Below are 13,164 nucleotides of genomic sequence, written 5' to 3'. Positions count from 1 at the left end.
CTAATAACATAAAAGAGCAGAATGAAAATACACTGTTCTGCATGCCTCGAACCCCCACACATTATGCTGATCACAGGTGTGTAGGGAAGTTCTACACCCACAATCTCATATGTGATATGTTGAGTGGAGCAGGTGAAAGAGAAATTATTTGGCAATTTCTGTGCATGTTTAAGAGGACTGGCAAGCACCTTCCTACCGGCGAACCCCAAAATAAGGGAGAAGGCCTAATTTATACCAGGGTGCCAGTTTGTCATGCTAATTAATCTCGGGAGAACCAGGGTGTCTTTGAAGATAATGCTGGAGCTGGATAGCCTCTTTAATCTTTTAATGGGAGGGCATCCAATATGGATAGTTACTTCAATAGGGTAATAGATATGGCATCCTTCTGAGCTAACATATAGATACACATAAACCTTTTATTATCAAAGAAAGAACATCTATAGGTATTACTATGAACAACTTATTGGCAAAGACTCCTGACTTAAATCACAATTCTCACTATACGTTGACAGCAATCCTACAATAAAAATGTTCTCCTCGAATATAACTGGTCTTGTGAGAAGGCTTCACAGCTTGTGCCAATGATAATGACCTCATGTTCCTGCAGGAAATATTAGCCCCATAGGAACCCCAGTGTTCTTTAAGTGTAAGTGAGACTTAGGTGCCAAATTAGGTAAATGCAAGAAAAAGGCAATGGTTCCCTTCGTAAGAGGTTTGGGCCTAATCTCCTAGGCCAAGTGTTCACGATTCAAAAACATACGGTTAGAGTCAGACATTTACTTTAATTCAGTATATCACATTGCAGAGGCTCCAAACCAAAAAAAGGATGCAGTGATCGTGTCCTCAATGGAAAATGTTGTGTGTTGGTGCTGTGCAGAAATATATATATATACAACATATGTGTACATTTTTATCTAGGGATGGAAAAAGTTGAAGATTCTTAACAAGAATCAAAAGTAGAGTACAGTACATGTATCATGATAAATCATATCAGTCCACTAGTTCATATGTCGACGTTTCGACCCTTTACTTTGTTGCCCTGATGAGGACCCTTATAAATCTCTCCCAATAAGGCGTTGGGAGGAGCTACAGATTGCAGCAAACTGGCAGCAGTGGGGAGTACAGAAAATAACATTGTGCAAAACGAGCAAATTCCAACCAGGCTCTTCAAGTTGTGCCAATCATGTTCCCATCGTAACTGAAAGACTGCGGTCTTCGGCAGATAGTAGCCATTAACGGGTAAGGGCGCACCATTGCGTGCGCTCAAATCTGCTTGACCTATGGTGGAAAGAATTCATGAACCCAAACAATAAAGCTGCCAAGAAAGGCAATGTGGCCTAAGAAGCAAGGAAGTTCAACTTATCTCCCAAATGTTCCTTGTTCAAAGTCTTCTTTCAAGCCAGGCGGTACACAAAACACAAAAACATGGATTTGTTTAAAAGCTTCCCATGATCTGTAGTCTATGGGCTACATCCACAACATCCACTATGTCACCACTCGCCTATTCAGGGATCATCAAAGAAACTTCTCGCTTGCAAGATTTATTCTGTTTGACCCACATGAACAAAGCCACAAATAGGACAAAATGTCCCAAACATGATCCAGTAACAATAGCAAATCAATGTAAAACATTGTACACATTCTTATAGACTAATATTTTTTTAAAGCAGGAAGAGACTTCTGAAAAAAGCTCTCCATTTAACTCAAATTGAAGACCACTACACACCTTTTGGGAGACCAATTCCCATAACAATGCCTTTTTAAGCATTGCTCCTACCCCTGAAGGTGCCCTTCGTATGTAACCAAGCTCAGTTTTGGTTTTATTCACTACAGTCTGTGGTGTGTGTATCTATAGTTACAAGATTAATATGTCTTTGGCCAGTGCCTAGTTTCACCCTCACAAATGCACAAAACTCAACTTCACTTCAGCACAGGAATTTTATGACACTGTTTGGGTGAGGTGCAGTTTAGTGCCAACAGTGATAACTGAGACTTGAACCGTGCTAGGCTGGTAGTATGGTATAAAGACAAACCCATCCAACCAAGTAATATGGCTGCAACCTACGTTTAATTCATTAGTATTTGAATTTGAATTTAAAATACTTGTAGAGCGCAGCGTTCACCAGACGGTTTCTTGGCGCTTTGAAGGCATAGTTAAGCAGGAGCGAAGCAATAGATGGATTACTGCGGGAAAGCCTGATTAAACAAAAAGGTTTTCAAACTCTTACGAAAGAGGGAGTAATGTTTGGTCGACCGCAGATGGTCGGGGAGGGAATTCCAGAAGGTGGGTGCCAAAAATGAGAAATTGGCCCCTCCCCACTTTTTTCGCTTGTAGCGGGGTACCTGTAGAAGGGATTGAGAAGATGAGCGGAGCTCTCTGTAGTAGTAGAAGAAACACGCTCTCTGTAGTAGTAGTAGAAACACGCAATGATAAAATAGATGACTTTGACAGCCCAGAGGGTGGTGCTCCCTTTCATAGTAAATTCAAAATGAATTTGATCTATTTACAAATGTTTTGTACTGCCAACAGGTTACCTTGCCACAACATAAAAAGACCAACCCACTGCCTAATAGTTAGATGTGCTGCACAGTTGTTTCAAGAAACCAGATACTGCCCAAACAAATTTGTCCCAAAATTTGCCAAGGGATAAAATCATGTCGGAGACAGACTGAGAGGCAGTCAACAAACCAGAGATGATGCGGACACAGAACAGACCACTCTGTGCAGGACGATGTGAACGTCGCTGCCTATGTTCCCATGGTCTGGCACAAAGAACGTCGGAGCAGGGGAGCATAGGCATTTCATGTGCTAATGGGCTCATTTGATGTGTGAATATTTAATTTCTTCTGTGAGCAATATATGTTACAGTAGTAATTACCAATCGAAAGATTTACTCTTCTCCTACTTACCTGACCTTTCATTTTTCTTTTTTTGGACACTTAGCAACCAGTGAGGTTGCCCTTTTCCCCTCGCATTATCGACTTTTATTGTTGGTATTAGTGTGTGCTCAACCCCTGTATGGTTTTGTATCGACAGTAGCTTTCAGGAGATATGAATAAGGAGATGAAACAATGTCCCATGTGGAGTACACATGCAGAATAACATAGCTCTCCAGTCAGCAAAACTATTCCTCACTTGCTACATTCTAAACAACTCTGCCTCTCGGGAAACAGCCTTTACTACACAACTGTTACAACGAATGCCATTATATCGCATGGCGTTGCAACAAAAAAGGTGTGCAGCAGTGGGTAGAAGGTGTTTGATTTAACTCCAAAACATTCCCTACTGTCGCACACACTGGAGTTGCAATAGAAAATTAATCTGTTCTAACTTCCAGCGCTCCCCCGACTGAAAGTCGATGTAAATGTTGGGGTTGCAATGGCATGCGATGTAATGGCATACGTTGTAACGTCACCTATTCTTACCCCTCACATGTCACAGGCAGCAGTTATCCCAGATCAATCCCTCAGTCAGCTGATTGATATATTGATCAGCACAGAAAGCAAAGCTGCTTCTCACATGTCTCAGGCTGCAGAATTACCTCTCCTGGCAGAAACAGGCAAGCTACCTCTCATTGGTTGCAGAGTTGGGCTTTCTTTTGCGGGGCTTTACCTGGAAGGTCCATGTCTGTCTGATTATGTGACTCTGCCCACTTGTCTGTTTACATTCATTCATTTATCAAAGGGAGCTTTTGATATAGAGCTTCAATGACAATAACTCTTTAGGGATAGGTTACCAGGAAACGGTAGACCCTTGCAGAAGAGAACCTCTCAAACATTGCCCTGGTTATACAGCTAAACAAGGACTTGTGGATATATGGGCAGATGGGACACTGGAACAGAGTGACTCTCTCAGCCGAGAGACTTTCGGCCAGGAAATATCAGACACAACCACAAGGAGGGAACATCCAAGAACAATTGAAATGATGCAAAAAAGGGACAAATCTTTTGAAACTACAAGGAGACAGTAGAACAAGAATTCAGAGTGAAATGTTACCATTAGAACACAGATCAGGAGCAAAACATCTCATATTAGAGACTGTGGGGAACCTCTGTTTGATGAATCACAACCCTAGACAGATGTCTGCACCAAGAGGCCAAGTAATTGTCTTTACAGATATCCTTTAACCTAACCTCACGCAACATAATCAGACAAAACCAAGCAATTAACCTAACCAAACATCCTGGGCTAGAAATGTGAAAAGCAGAAGATTAAAGCCTTTAACAGGAAGCATTCTGTTCAATGGAATATTCACTAAATTGTACTAAAGTTGTAGCCTGTAGACCCCTTCCAAAAGTCTTGACGGATGCATCAAATGGTAGAATTGTTTAGACAGTTAGGTAATCTCTTATGATTTGTACTTTTTTCATAATTTGTTACCTACGTTTTGGAGCCTGCTGTTCTAAAAATCAGGTAAATGGTGCTGACTTTCTTTTTTCAGAAACTGACATTAATTGCACTTTTCGTGGCTACATTTATCTTCAATCTAACTTGGCAGTTCAATCAGTTTGTGATGCTGATGCAGGCCATCGCTTTATTTCTTCTGGATAGCCTTGATATGCTTCCTGCAGCCAAGGTATGTTTTCTTGGAACCCTTTCTTTGTTGCATGCATTTCTGTCCATGATACACTTGCACAATGGTGCCACTCCGCATTAAGACTGTGTTTAAGATTTGATGTAAAGAGGGAGGCCACTGTGCCTGCCTTGCTAAAACTGTGGCACACTCAACTTTTTAAAATTAAATATTTTCTTGTTCTAGCTCCTATAAATGTGCCCTTTGAAATGGTCTAAGGTAATGAGTAGGAGTCGTTACATGATTAATTACATATTGTGGGTGAAATAAGCAAATCTGAGGCAGGGATGGAAAAACAAAATTTGTCCGCCTCAGAGGGGAAATATGGATTCTAAAAATCAAAAACTTGTTGCAATACAACAAATTCAAACCATGTTTGTGTTAATAATCAAAAAGCGCCAGGACAAACTCCACATCTATAAAAGAGTAGTCCGTACCGTCTATGACGGAGCAGTGTTAACATCCTATTCTAGTCTCAAAGTTAACAGGGTTGATTTGTTCTTTTCAGTAAATTATTTGATTGTTCCAAGTCATTACTGGGCACTGAGATAAATAATCCTTTTTCTGAGGGACTGTTGTTCTCTCACTCCATTTCTGGCTGCTAATGCAAATCGTGTTTTGGCAAAGCCAACAGGTCTTGCTATTTGCAGCCAACAGTCGCTTAGTCATATGATTACGCAAGTGGCCAATCTGGTCTTTTCCTTTGCTCTGAATCGAGTCATACTGTACATATGTGTATATTCCCAAGAGAGTGAAGATTTTTATATTCTTGGACAATGTCAAAAGTATACATTTAGTATAAATGTAGGAAGTGAAATAAGTGTGTGAAGAGACATGTTGAATAGAGAGGCAAGAGGCAGGCTATGTGAAGAATTTGTGAGTGAGTGTTTACTTGCCCCTCTGGTGCCAAGTAAACAAGCTCGCCCTGCAGTACACCATACCTTACATCTGCTGAGAGCACACAGCCAAGAAGTACTGTGAAAGCATGTCCTGCATTTTGCAAGCGTTTTGATGGGCCTCAGTCACTTTCAGACCACTACATGTACAATTCTAAATGTGCTTGGCTATATACTCTTCTAAGTTGATCTAGATACATGACATCTATAGAAGCAAGTGTGTAATGGTCTTACAGATGTGATGAGTTCCGGACATCCCTTGTGGCTACAGTAGCACTTTATAAATCTTCAAATTAGTCAAGTACAAGTGCACACAGGTGCAGCTTCGGATTTACCTGGAAATGCATATATCTATGAAGTCACAGTTCGGGAGATGCCTTGAGAAGGCAGTAGTGCATATCTAATGCAGCGTCTAAAAATGTGCATGTTAATCTGCTGAAGACCCAAGCAGAGCTGCATGGGGTCCAAATATTGTTTACTAATTCCAGGACTTCTAGACCTGAGAATGAGTGAGACTACTGGAGTCGCAATTTGCAAGTCGCAAAATTCAATGTATAACAGTGTCTCAGACACTTAGCTATTCCCAATGGGTCGCAAATTGTATGCCTAATGAATAATAATGAGGCTGTCACAATTTGCGACCCCATTGGGAATGGCTGGCACTCCCAGGGATGGTGGCCTGCTGGGGTCAGCAGACCACCATGTCTGGGATTGCTTTGTCAATAAAGCAGTTTTTTTTAATGCAGCCTGTTTTCCTTAAAGGAAAACGGAATGTATTTAAAAAATAAAAATAAAAACGTTTCAGTTTCATTTTTTAAAGGCAGGCAGTAGTCCTTGGGACCACTGCCTGCTCTTAAAAAATATTTACGCATCCATTCACAAAGTGAAAGTGGTCTCTTGGGGAACTTTTTCAGTTTGCGAGTGGCTTACCATCCTTCTGAGAAGTGTTTTGCGACTGCAATTGCAGTCGCAAAACAATCATACATGGGGTATGGACTCACTATGGAGTCGCTGCTCCTATTTTACGAGTTGCTAATAGGGTTAGTACATTGTGCATCCGGTTTTTACAGTTGCAAACGGGCCAAATTCCCCTTTGCGACCGCAAAAAATGGTCATACATCCGGCCCCCTCAGCCCTGGGGACCGCCACCTCCCCGGGGCTTATTTAATTGTATGCGGATGGCACTGTGGGCCCCCGCAGCCCTTGGGCTTTGGTAATGAAACGCGGGGGGCACATGCCCCCCCCCCCCACAGCCCCGGGGACCGCAACCACCCGGGGGCTCTGTTTAAAAAAAAGATATGTGGGGGGCAAGTGCCCCCGCACATGCCCTGGGGACCACCACCTCCCCGGGGCTTTGGAAATACTGGCACTCCACGTGGCCCCCCTCCTGGAGCCGTTGATGGCCATGGGGACTGCCACCTCCTAGGGCTGGCTCATGCAATATCCCTGGGTGCCCACACCCGGGACATTGTTTTTTGCTATGGCAGGGCGGGAGGACAGCTCCTGCCCTGCCATAGCAAACTCTGCATTGCTTCATTGAAGCGATAGTAGGAAATCCTGCTCTCTCGTCACTGGAGGAAAGCAGGATTGCTTTTGCACAAGGGAAGCTGCATGTCAGCAGCTCCCCTTGTGCAAAAGCAATGCCGGCTCCGCTGGAAGCCGGCGGGACCGTGGGGGCATTGGGGCCGCCCATCCCCAATATTTAACAAATAATTTCAAAGGAAAGGCCGGCCCCGGGGGATGGGGTCCCCGGACCATAATTGGCCTTAGGAGGGCGGGGGGGGCACGTGGACCCCCTTCAAATATAAATAAAAAAGATATATAATTCTGGCCATGCCCTGGGGGATGGGCTCCCTGGGGCCGAAATATGCCTCGGGAGGAGGGGCCACACAGCTCCCTTCCCGTTTTTTTCTTCTTCTTTTTTTTATAAAAAGGGGTCAGGCCCTGGGGGATGGGGTCCCCCGGGCCCCAAAAATGGTAAAAGAAAGGGGGCCATACAGCCCCTCTTCTAAAAAATAAAAAAAAGCTGACATCTCCCAGAGGCCCCAGCCCCTCCCTGCACCACTCTGCAAACGCGCCCCCTGGCGCTTTGTAAGTTGGTAAATTAATTCCCTTTGAATACTGAGGGTCCCTGCTGCCAACTAGCCCCCAGGTACCTCCAGTGTGCGCCACAGAGCTGCGTTGCAGAGAGGTGGTCCGAGGCCACGCCCCTTTTACAACACTCTGCAAACGCGCCTCTTGGTACACTGGTTTTGGGGCGATGGGGTCCTTTTTTATCCTGAGGACCTCAGGACACAAGTGGACTTTATCCCCGAGCAGCAGTGTGCCAAGAGCTGCATTTGCAGAGTGGTGTAAAAAGGGGGCGTGGTCTCCGACCATTCTCTGCAATCCAGGTGTGTGGCGCTTACTGAAGGTACCTGGTGGGCTACATGGCCCTCAGGGACCCTCCGGAATGAAGTGGACTTAATACCCCAACTTAGAACGCGCCAGGAGGCTCGTTTGCAGAGTGGTGGGGAAAGGGGGCGTGGCCTTTGTCCACCTCTCGGCAATCCCACTGTATGGGGCTTACTGGAGGTAAGCTGTAGGCTAGTTGGCCCCTAAAGGACCCCCAGCAGCGAAGGGGACTTAAATCCCCATCCAAGTGCACACATGAAAGTGCGTTTTGCAGAGTGGTGGGGAAAGGGGGCGTGGCCTGCTATGACAACTTAGCAATCCTGCTGTGTGAGACTTCCTGGAGGTAATAGGAGGAGGAGTTGGCCCCCAAGGATGTTCTTGGGGGCCACCAACCCCTCTTGTTACCTCCAGTAAGTGCCACACAGTGAGATTGCTAAAACGTCTTCAGAGGCCATGCTCCCCTTTCTCCGCCACTCTGCCCAAGTGCCTCCTGGCAGACTACGGGATGGGAGAAGAAGTCCAATTTACTCCTGAGGGACTTTGGGGGCCAAGAAGCCCTCCTGGTAACTCCTGTAAGTCCTTTGCAGCTGAATTCCTGAGCGCTGGTCAGAAGCCCAGCACCCTTTCTCCACCACTCTGCAAACACGACTACTAGTTAAAGAAGTGTTTGCAATGTTATAGGTTTTGCATTTGCGAGAATTAGAGCTATTGGCAATGTAAAGCGTTTTTTTAATGTTTTTCGGAGTGGAGTGGAGTGGATGTACGATGTGTGTAGTGGAATCATGTGGTAAATTGTGCAGTGAAATTATGTGGATAGAAAGTATGGGGTATTTATTTTATAGGAATTATGTAGAGTGCAAATATGTGTTATGGAGAGTAATTATGTGGTATAGTAGTCTGTGTTGTGGAGTGGTAATATCAGGTTTAGTCTTCCTTGTTTCCATAGAAGCTCAACTATGAACTCATTGAGACAAAAATAGAATTAATCACTGAGGAGCACTTCTGGACCTAGTGAGAGTTATGAGCAGGGCCACTGGAATTATGCGACTGTTTTGCTGCACCAAATTTCGCACAAATATACATTGTCGGCATTAGCCACATAATTCATCATCTGCTACCTAATCTGTAGATTTGAACAAAAAAAGCCTGGTTTCTATCTCAAACATTCCCAAAAATGAGGCGACAAGTGTTACAGCGTGTTGGAAGGCCCTTTACAAACCAAGAATGGTCACCTGTTACTTATTGCTAAATGTGGTTGTTAAATTGGTACTCTTGCCTCTATCATCTGCGGCTCTCTTGCCTCTTTCTGCATTTCTGTTGTTTCTTTCTGCACATTTCTTCCTTTTTCTGCACTTCTCTTGCCCCTTTCTGCATGTCTATTGCCTCTTTCTGCACATCATTTGCTTCTTTCTGTACCCTCTTGCCTCTTTCTGCACCCTTCTTCCCTTGTTCTGCACCTATCTTGCCTTTTTCTGAACCCCTCATGTCTTTCTGTATCTTTTTGCCTCTTTCTGCACCTCTGTTCCTTCTTTCAGCACTTTTGTTTCTTTCTGCATCTGACCTGCTTCTTTCTGTACCCCTCTTGCCTCTCTCCCCACCCCTCTTCCTGCACTTCTGTTGCTTCTTTCTAAACCTCTGTTGCTTCTTTCAGCAATTCTTTAGACTCTTTCTGCACTTCTCTTCCTTCTTTCTGCACCCTTCCTGCCTCCCTCTGTATCTCTCTTGCCTCTTTGTGCACCTCTCCGATCTCTTGCTGCACTCCTCTTACATCTTATTGCACCTCTGTTGTTCTTTCTGCACCCCTCTTCCCTCTTTCTGCACCCCTCTTCCCTCTTTCTGCACCCCTCTTCCTGCACCACTCTTGCCTCTTTCTGTACCACTGTTGCTTCTTTCTGTCTCTTTCTGCACCCTTCGTACAACTTTCAGCACCTCTGTTGCTTCTTTCTGCACTGCTCTTGCTTCACCTCACTTGCATCTTTCTGCACTTCTCTTGCTTCTTTCTAAACCTCTGTTGCTTCTTTCAGCAATTCTCTTGCCTCTTTCTGTACCTCACTTGCCTTTTTCAGCACCTCTGTTGCTTTTTCTGCAGATCTCTTTCTGCACCTCTTTTCTCTTTCTGCACCTCTCTTGCCTCTTTCTGCACCCCTGTTCCCTGTTCCTGCACCTTTCGTGCTTGTTTCTGCACCTCTCTTGCATCTTTCTGTATCTCTGTTGCCTCTGTCTGCACTTCTCTTGCTATTTCTGCACCCTTCACACCCCTTTCAGCGCCTCTGTTGGTTGTTTCTGCACTGCTCTTGCTTTTTTCTGCACCTCACTTGCCTCTTCTTCGATTTCTCTTTCACCTTTCTGCACCCCTCCTACCTCTTTCTGTACCTCTCTTGCCTCTTTGTGCACCCTCTTAACTTTTTCAGCATTCCTCTTGCCTCTTTGTGCACCTCTGTTGGTTCTTTCTGCACTGCTCTTGCCTCTTTCTGCACCTCTGACTTAGAGGTAGTTTTAATCCCCCTGCCCTTTTTTGTACTATGGCCTTACAGGGGAAGTCATGCCAATCACAGGGGTACCCCAACCCATAGTGTACCCTAGTGTATGTAGGTAGTTTCACTGTATTCTAAGTGTCTTTCAGGATAGCACTGGCTCTGGGCCTGGTTAGTCAGAGTCAGTTACCACCAGTAGCAGTCAGCAAAACGTGGGCACAGGGTGACTTGCCAACAAAGCCTCTTTCTGCATCTCTGTTGGTTCTTTGTACATATCTCTTGCTTCTTTCTGCACCTTTCTTCGTCTTTCTAGACTTCTATTGCGTCTTTCTGCATTTCTTTTGCTTCTTTCTGCATGTTTCCTTATCTTTCTGCACATGTGCTACCTCTGTAGGAAAAGTTAGAAATTAGCATTTTAAAAACCTTAGAAAGTCAGTGGAAAAAAACATAGGTTTCAGGGACGTATTGGTATGTTTATGGTTTTGAACATGGTAGTCTGTATTTTATAGGGGTGTAGCATAGGTTATATTAGGGTGTGAGGAGGTGTATCAGATTACCACGTGGATGATGTCATCAGTGATGTAATTTGAGATACCATCAGCGATGTCACTGACCATGTCATGAATGATGTAATATGTGACATCATAAGCCGTATTGATCTGGTTTTGTATGAGTGAAATATCCAACTAACTATAACGTCCCTGAAACCTATGTTTTTTTCAGTGAATTTCTATGATTTTTTAATTGCTAATTTCTAACTAGAACGTCCCTGAAACCTATGGTTTTTTCAGTGAACATATATGTATGTATGTCTGTGAGAATGAGTGGTGCAGAGGAAGCCCGATATATACAAAAATACAAAACTGCTGAATTCTTGTTGTACACATTGTGCAATAACAAGCAGATATACACTTGGAAGAAAAATAAAATAACCAAAATCTACATATTTACATGGAATCTGGCTATGAGAGGCCAGAATGAACCTGGGCGTGACAGTATTATGACATAATATTTTAGGACAAATTTGGGTTCCTAGACACATGAGCTGGCCTAATTGTGATGGAAGAAAAATAGTTCCTCTGAGAAAGTGAAGTAAGTGGACGGGCTGGAATCTGGATGGAGCATACAATGATTTAGATGAAAATAGAGATTCTGAATCACCGATTGTAGGGATGTAGGTTATTGTTAAATCATAGCATGTAAGAATAGAAGAACTTTGATAAGGTGCTAAGCCCGGGTAGTTGAAGTGCTCTGTTTTTAGCAAAGAGTGAGCTAGCCTTATGCTAATAGGAACTGGTGGGTGTGCGCTTTCAAAGCTTACAACGTGTTCTTATGGCTAAGTTTATTACCTTGCCCAGTGGTGCAAAGGACTAGACAGGAAGGCCTACAAACCGTTACAAGAATCCAGTTCACTGAGAACAAGATAATTAGTCTCATCTTTTGCGATGTGGAAGGGTTGACTTTCATTCATCTTCAGTACTTGATACCAAGCTGCAGCAGCAATGTTTTTAATGAATACCAATTCACTGGTAAGATTGAAGAAAACACAGAGAAATATTCAGAGAAGGGAATGCCAAGATTTCTGGAGGAACGTTGATCAGTAGTGGTAAAGAGTCAGGTGCTGAAGATGAAAGAACCTGTAAGGCATCAGTCTGACAAACTCAGTTAAGTGGTTATTGTTATGTTTACTGGTGAATAGCTGTGATTGCATGAGGAGTGAGAACAGTGGGAGTGAGAAATATTTGGGTGTCATCAGAGTAGATGGTAAGGGAATTCAAAGGAGATGATGTCACCACAGGGAATGGTGTCAACCGAAAGCAAACATGAACCCAGTACGGCAACTTGAGGGCTGCCAACTGGTAGTATCCAGTTAGATCGATTGGAAATAGCAAGCGATCTTACTAATGGCATAGCTGGCAGCAGCGGCCCCGAATTAGGGAAGAGGTGCTTTGCCCCCCTGCTGCCAGTGCAGCAAAAGTGAAAAATAAAATATTAATAAAATGAATTACTGTTCTTTTTCAGTGCTCCCAGCCTGAGCAGTGTTTGATGAAGGGGCATTGCTGCTGACTGGCAGCAGGGGAGATGTGCTCACTCAACCAGTTTACATTTCGCAAGTCAATTTGGCCGGCTGTCTTGGCGCAGTGTAAACTCTCCACCTAGGTGTCTCAGATAGCTGTGTAAATAGCAGACACAGGCCTCCTGTGCCTGCAAGAGTATCGAGGCAGCCCGCTCCAGCCAATCGTGGCGCTGCTCATTTGCAGCATGAGAGCAGAAGAAAGAAAAAAAGACGATGGAGAGCGAAACGCAGCTAAGTACATTTTTTTTAGAATCTTTTTGGCCCCCCACTGGGTTTGATTCTCTGTCCCTCAACCCTCCTCCAGTGTTGAGGGTCACCGCCCGTCACTGATAGCCAGTGATGCCAAGAAAGTTGAAGACGAAAGTGAGGTAAGTTGGTCAACTGTGGTGTACTGAAAGACTTAATACAATGTATATAGCCTTGGCCCATTAAACATCATGGAAATGCTCCTTGTAATACAATACTTAAACTTGGTGTGATTTATTTTCGTTGTAGGTTACATGGCTGTACGCCATACAGGCAACCAGCTTAATATTGGTGGCTCTACTACAGTTCTTCAATTCCATGATTCTTGGCTCATTACTTCTCAGCTTTATTGTGTCTGTATTCATAGCAAGGAAGATCCAGGTATTGTACCACCCCAACACAGCCTTAATTGTAGAAAAGTACACTTACATGTCATGTTGTGTTGCAAAGAGAAAACTATTACCGAAATTTGGATATGTAGCTCAGCAAAACAGATTGTGAAG

General features: G+C 43.9%; 1 protein-coding gene across 3 annotated transcripts in view; it reads left to right on the top strand.

The window, feature by feature from the left end:
- Positions 1 to 13,164, top strand: part of DPY19L3 (dpy-19 like C-mannosyltransferase 3) — a 472,263-nt gene that overhangs the window by 228,684 nt on the left and 230,415 nt on the right. For all 3 annotated transcript variants that reach the window (XM_086945460.1, XM_086945459.1, XM_086945461.1), the window contains 2 exons: positions 4,443 to 4,577; positions 12,911 to 13,042. In XM_086945460.1, the coding sequence (XP_086801586.1) occupies positions 4,443 to 4,577; positions 12,911 to 13,042 (267 nt within the window). The remainder of the gene's footprint in view (positions 1 to 4,442; positions 4,578 to 12,910; positions 13,043 to 13,164) is intronic.

This window comes from Lissotriton vulgaris, chromosome 12 (genome assembly GCF_964263255.1).
Source record: "Lissotriton vulgaris chromosome 12, aLisVul1.2, whole genome shotgun sequence".
In the NCBI taxonomy this organism is placed as follows: Eukaryota; Metazoa; Chordata; class Amphibia; order Caudata; family Salamandridae; genus Lissotriton; species Lissotriton vulgaris.
The sequence above is the reverse complement of the archived record's forward strand: the minus strand, read 5'-3'. Positions and strand labels throughout refer to the sequence as shown.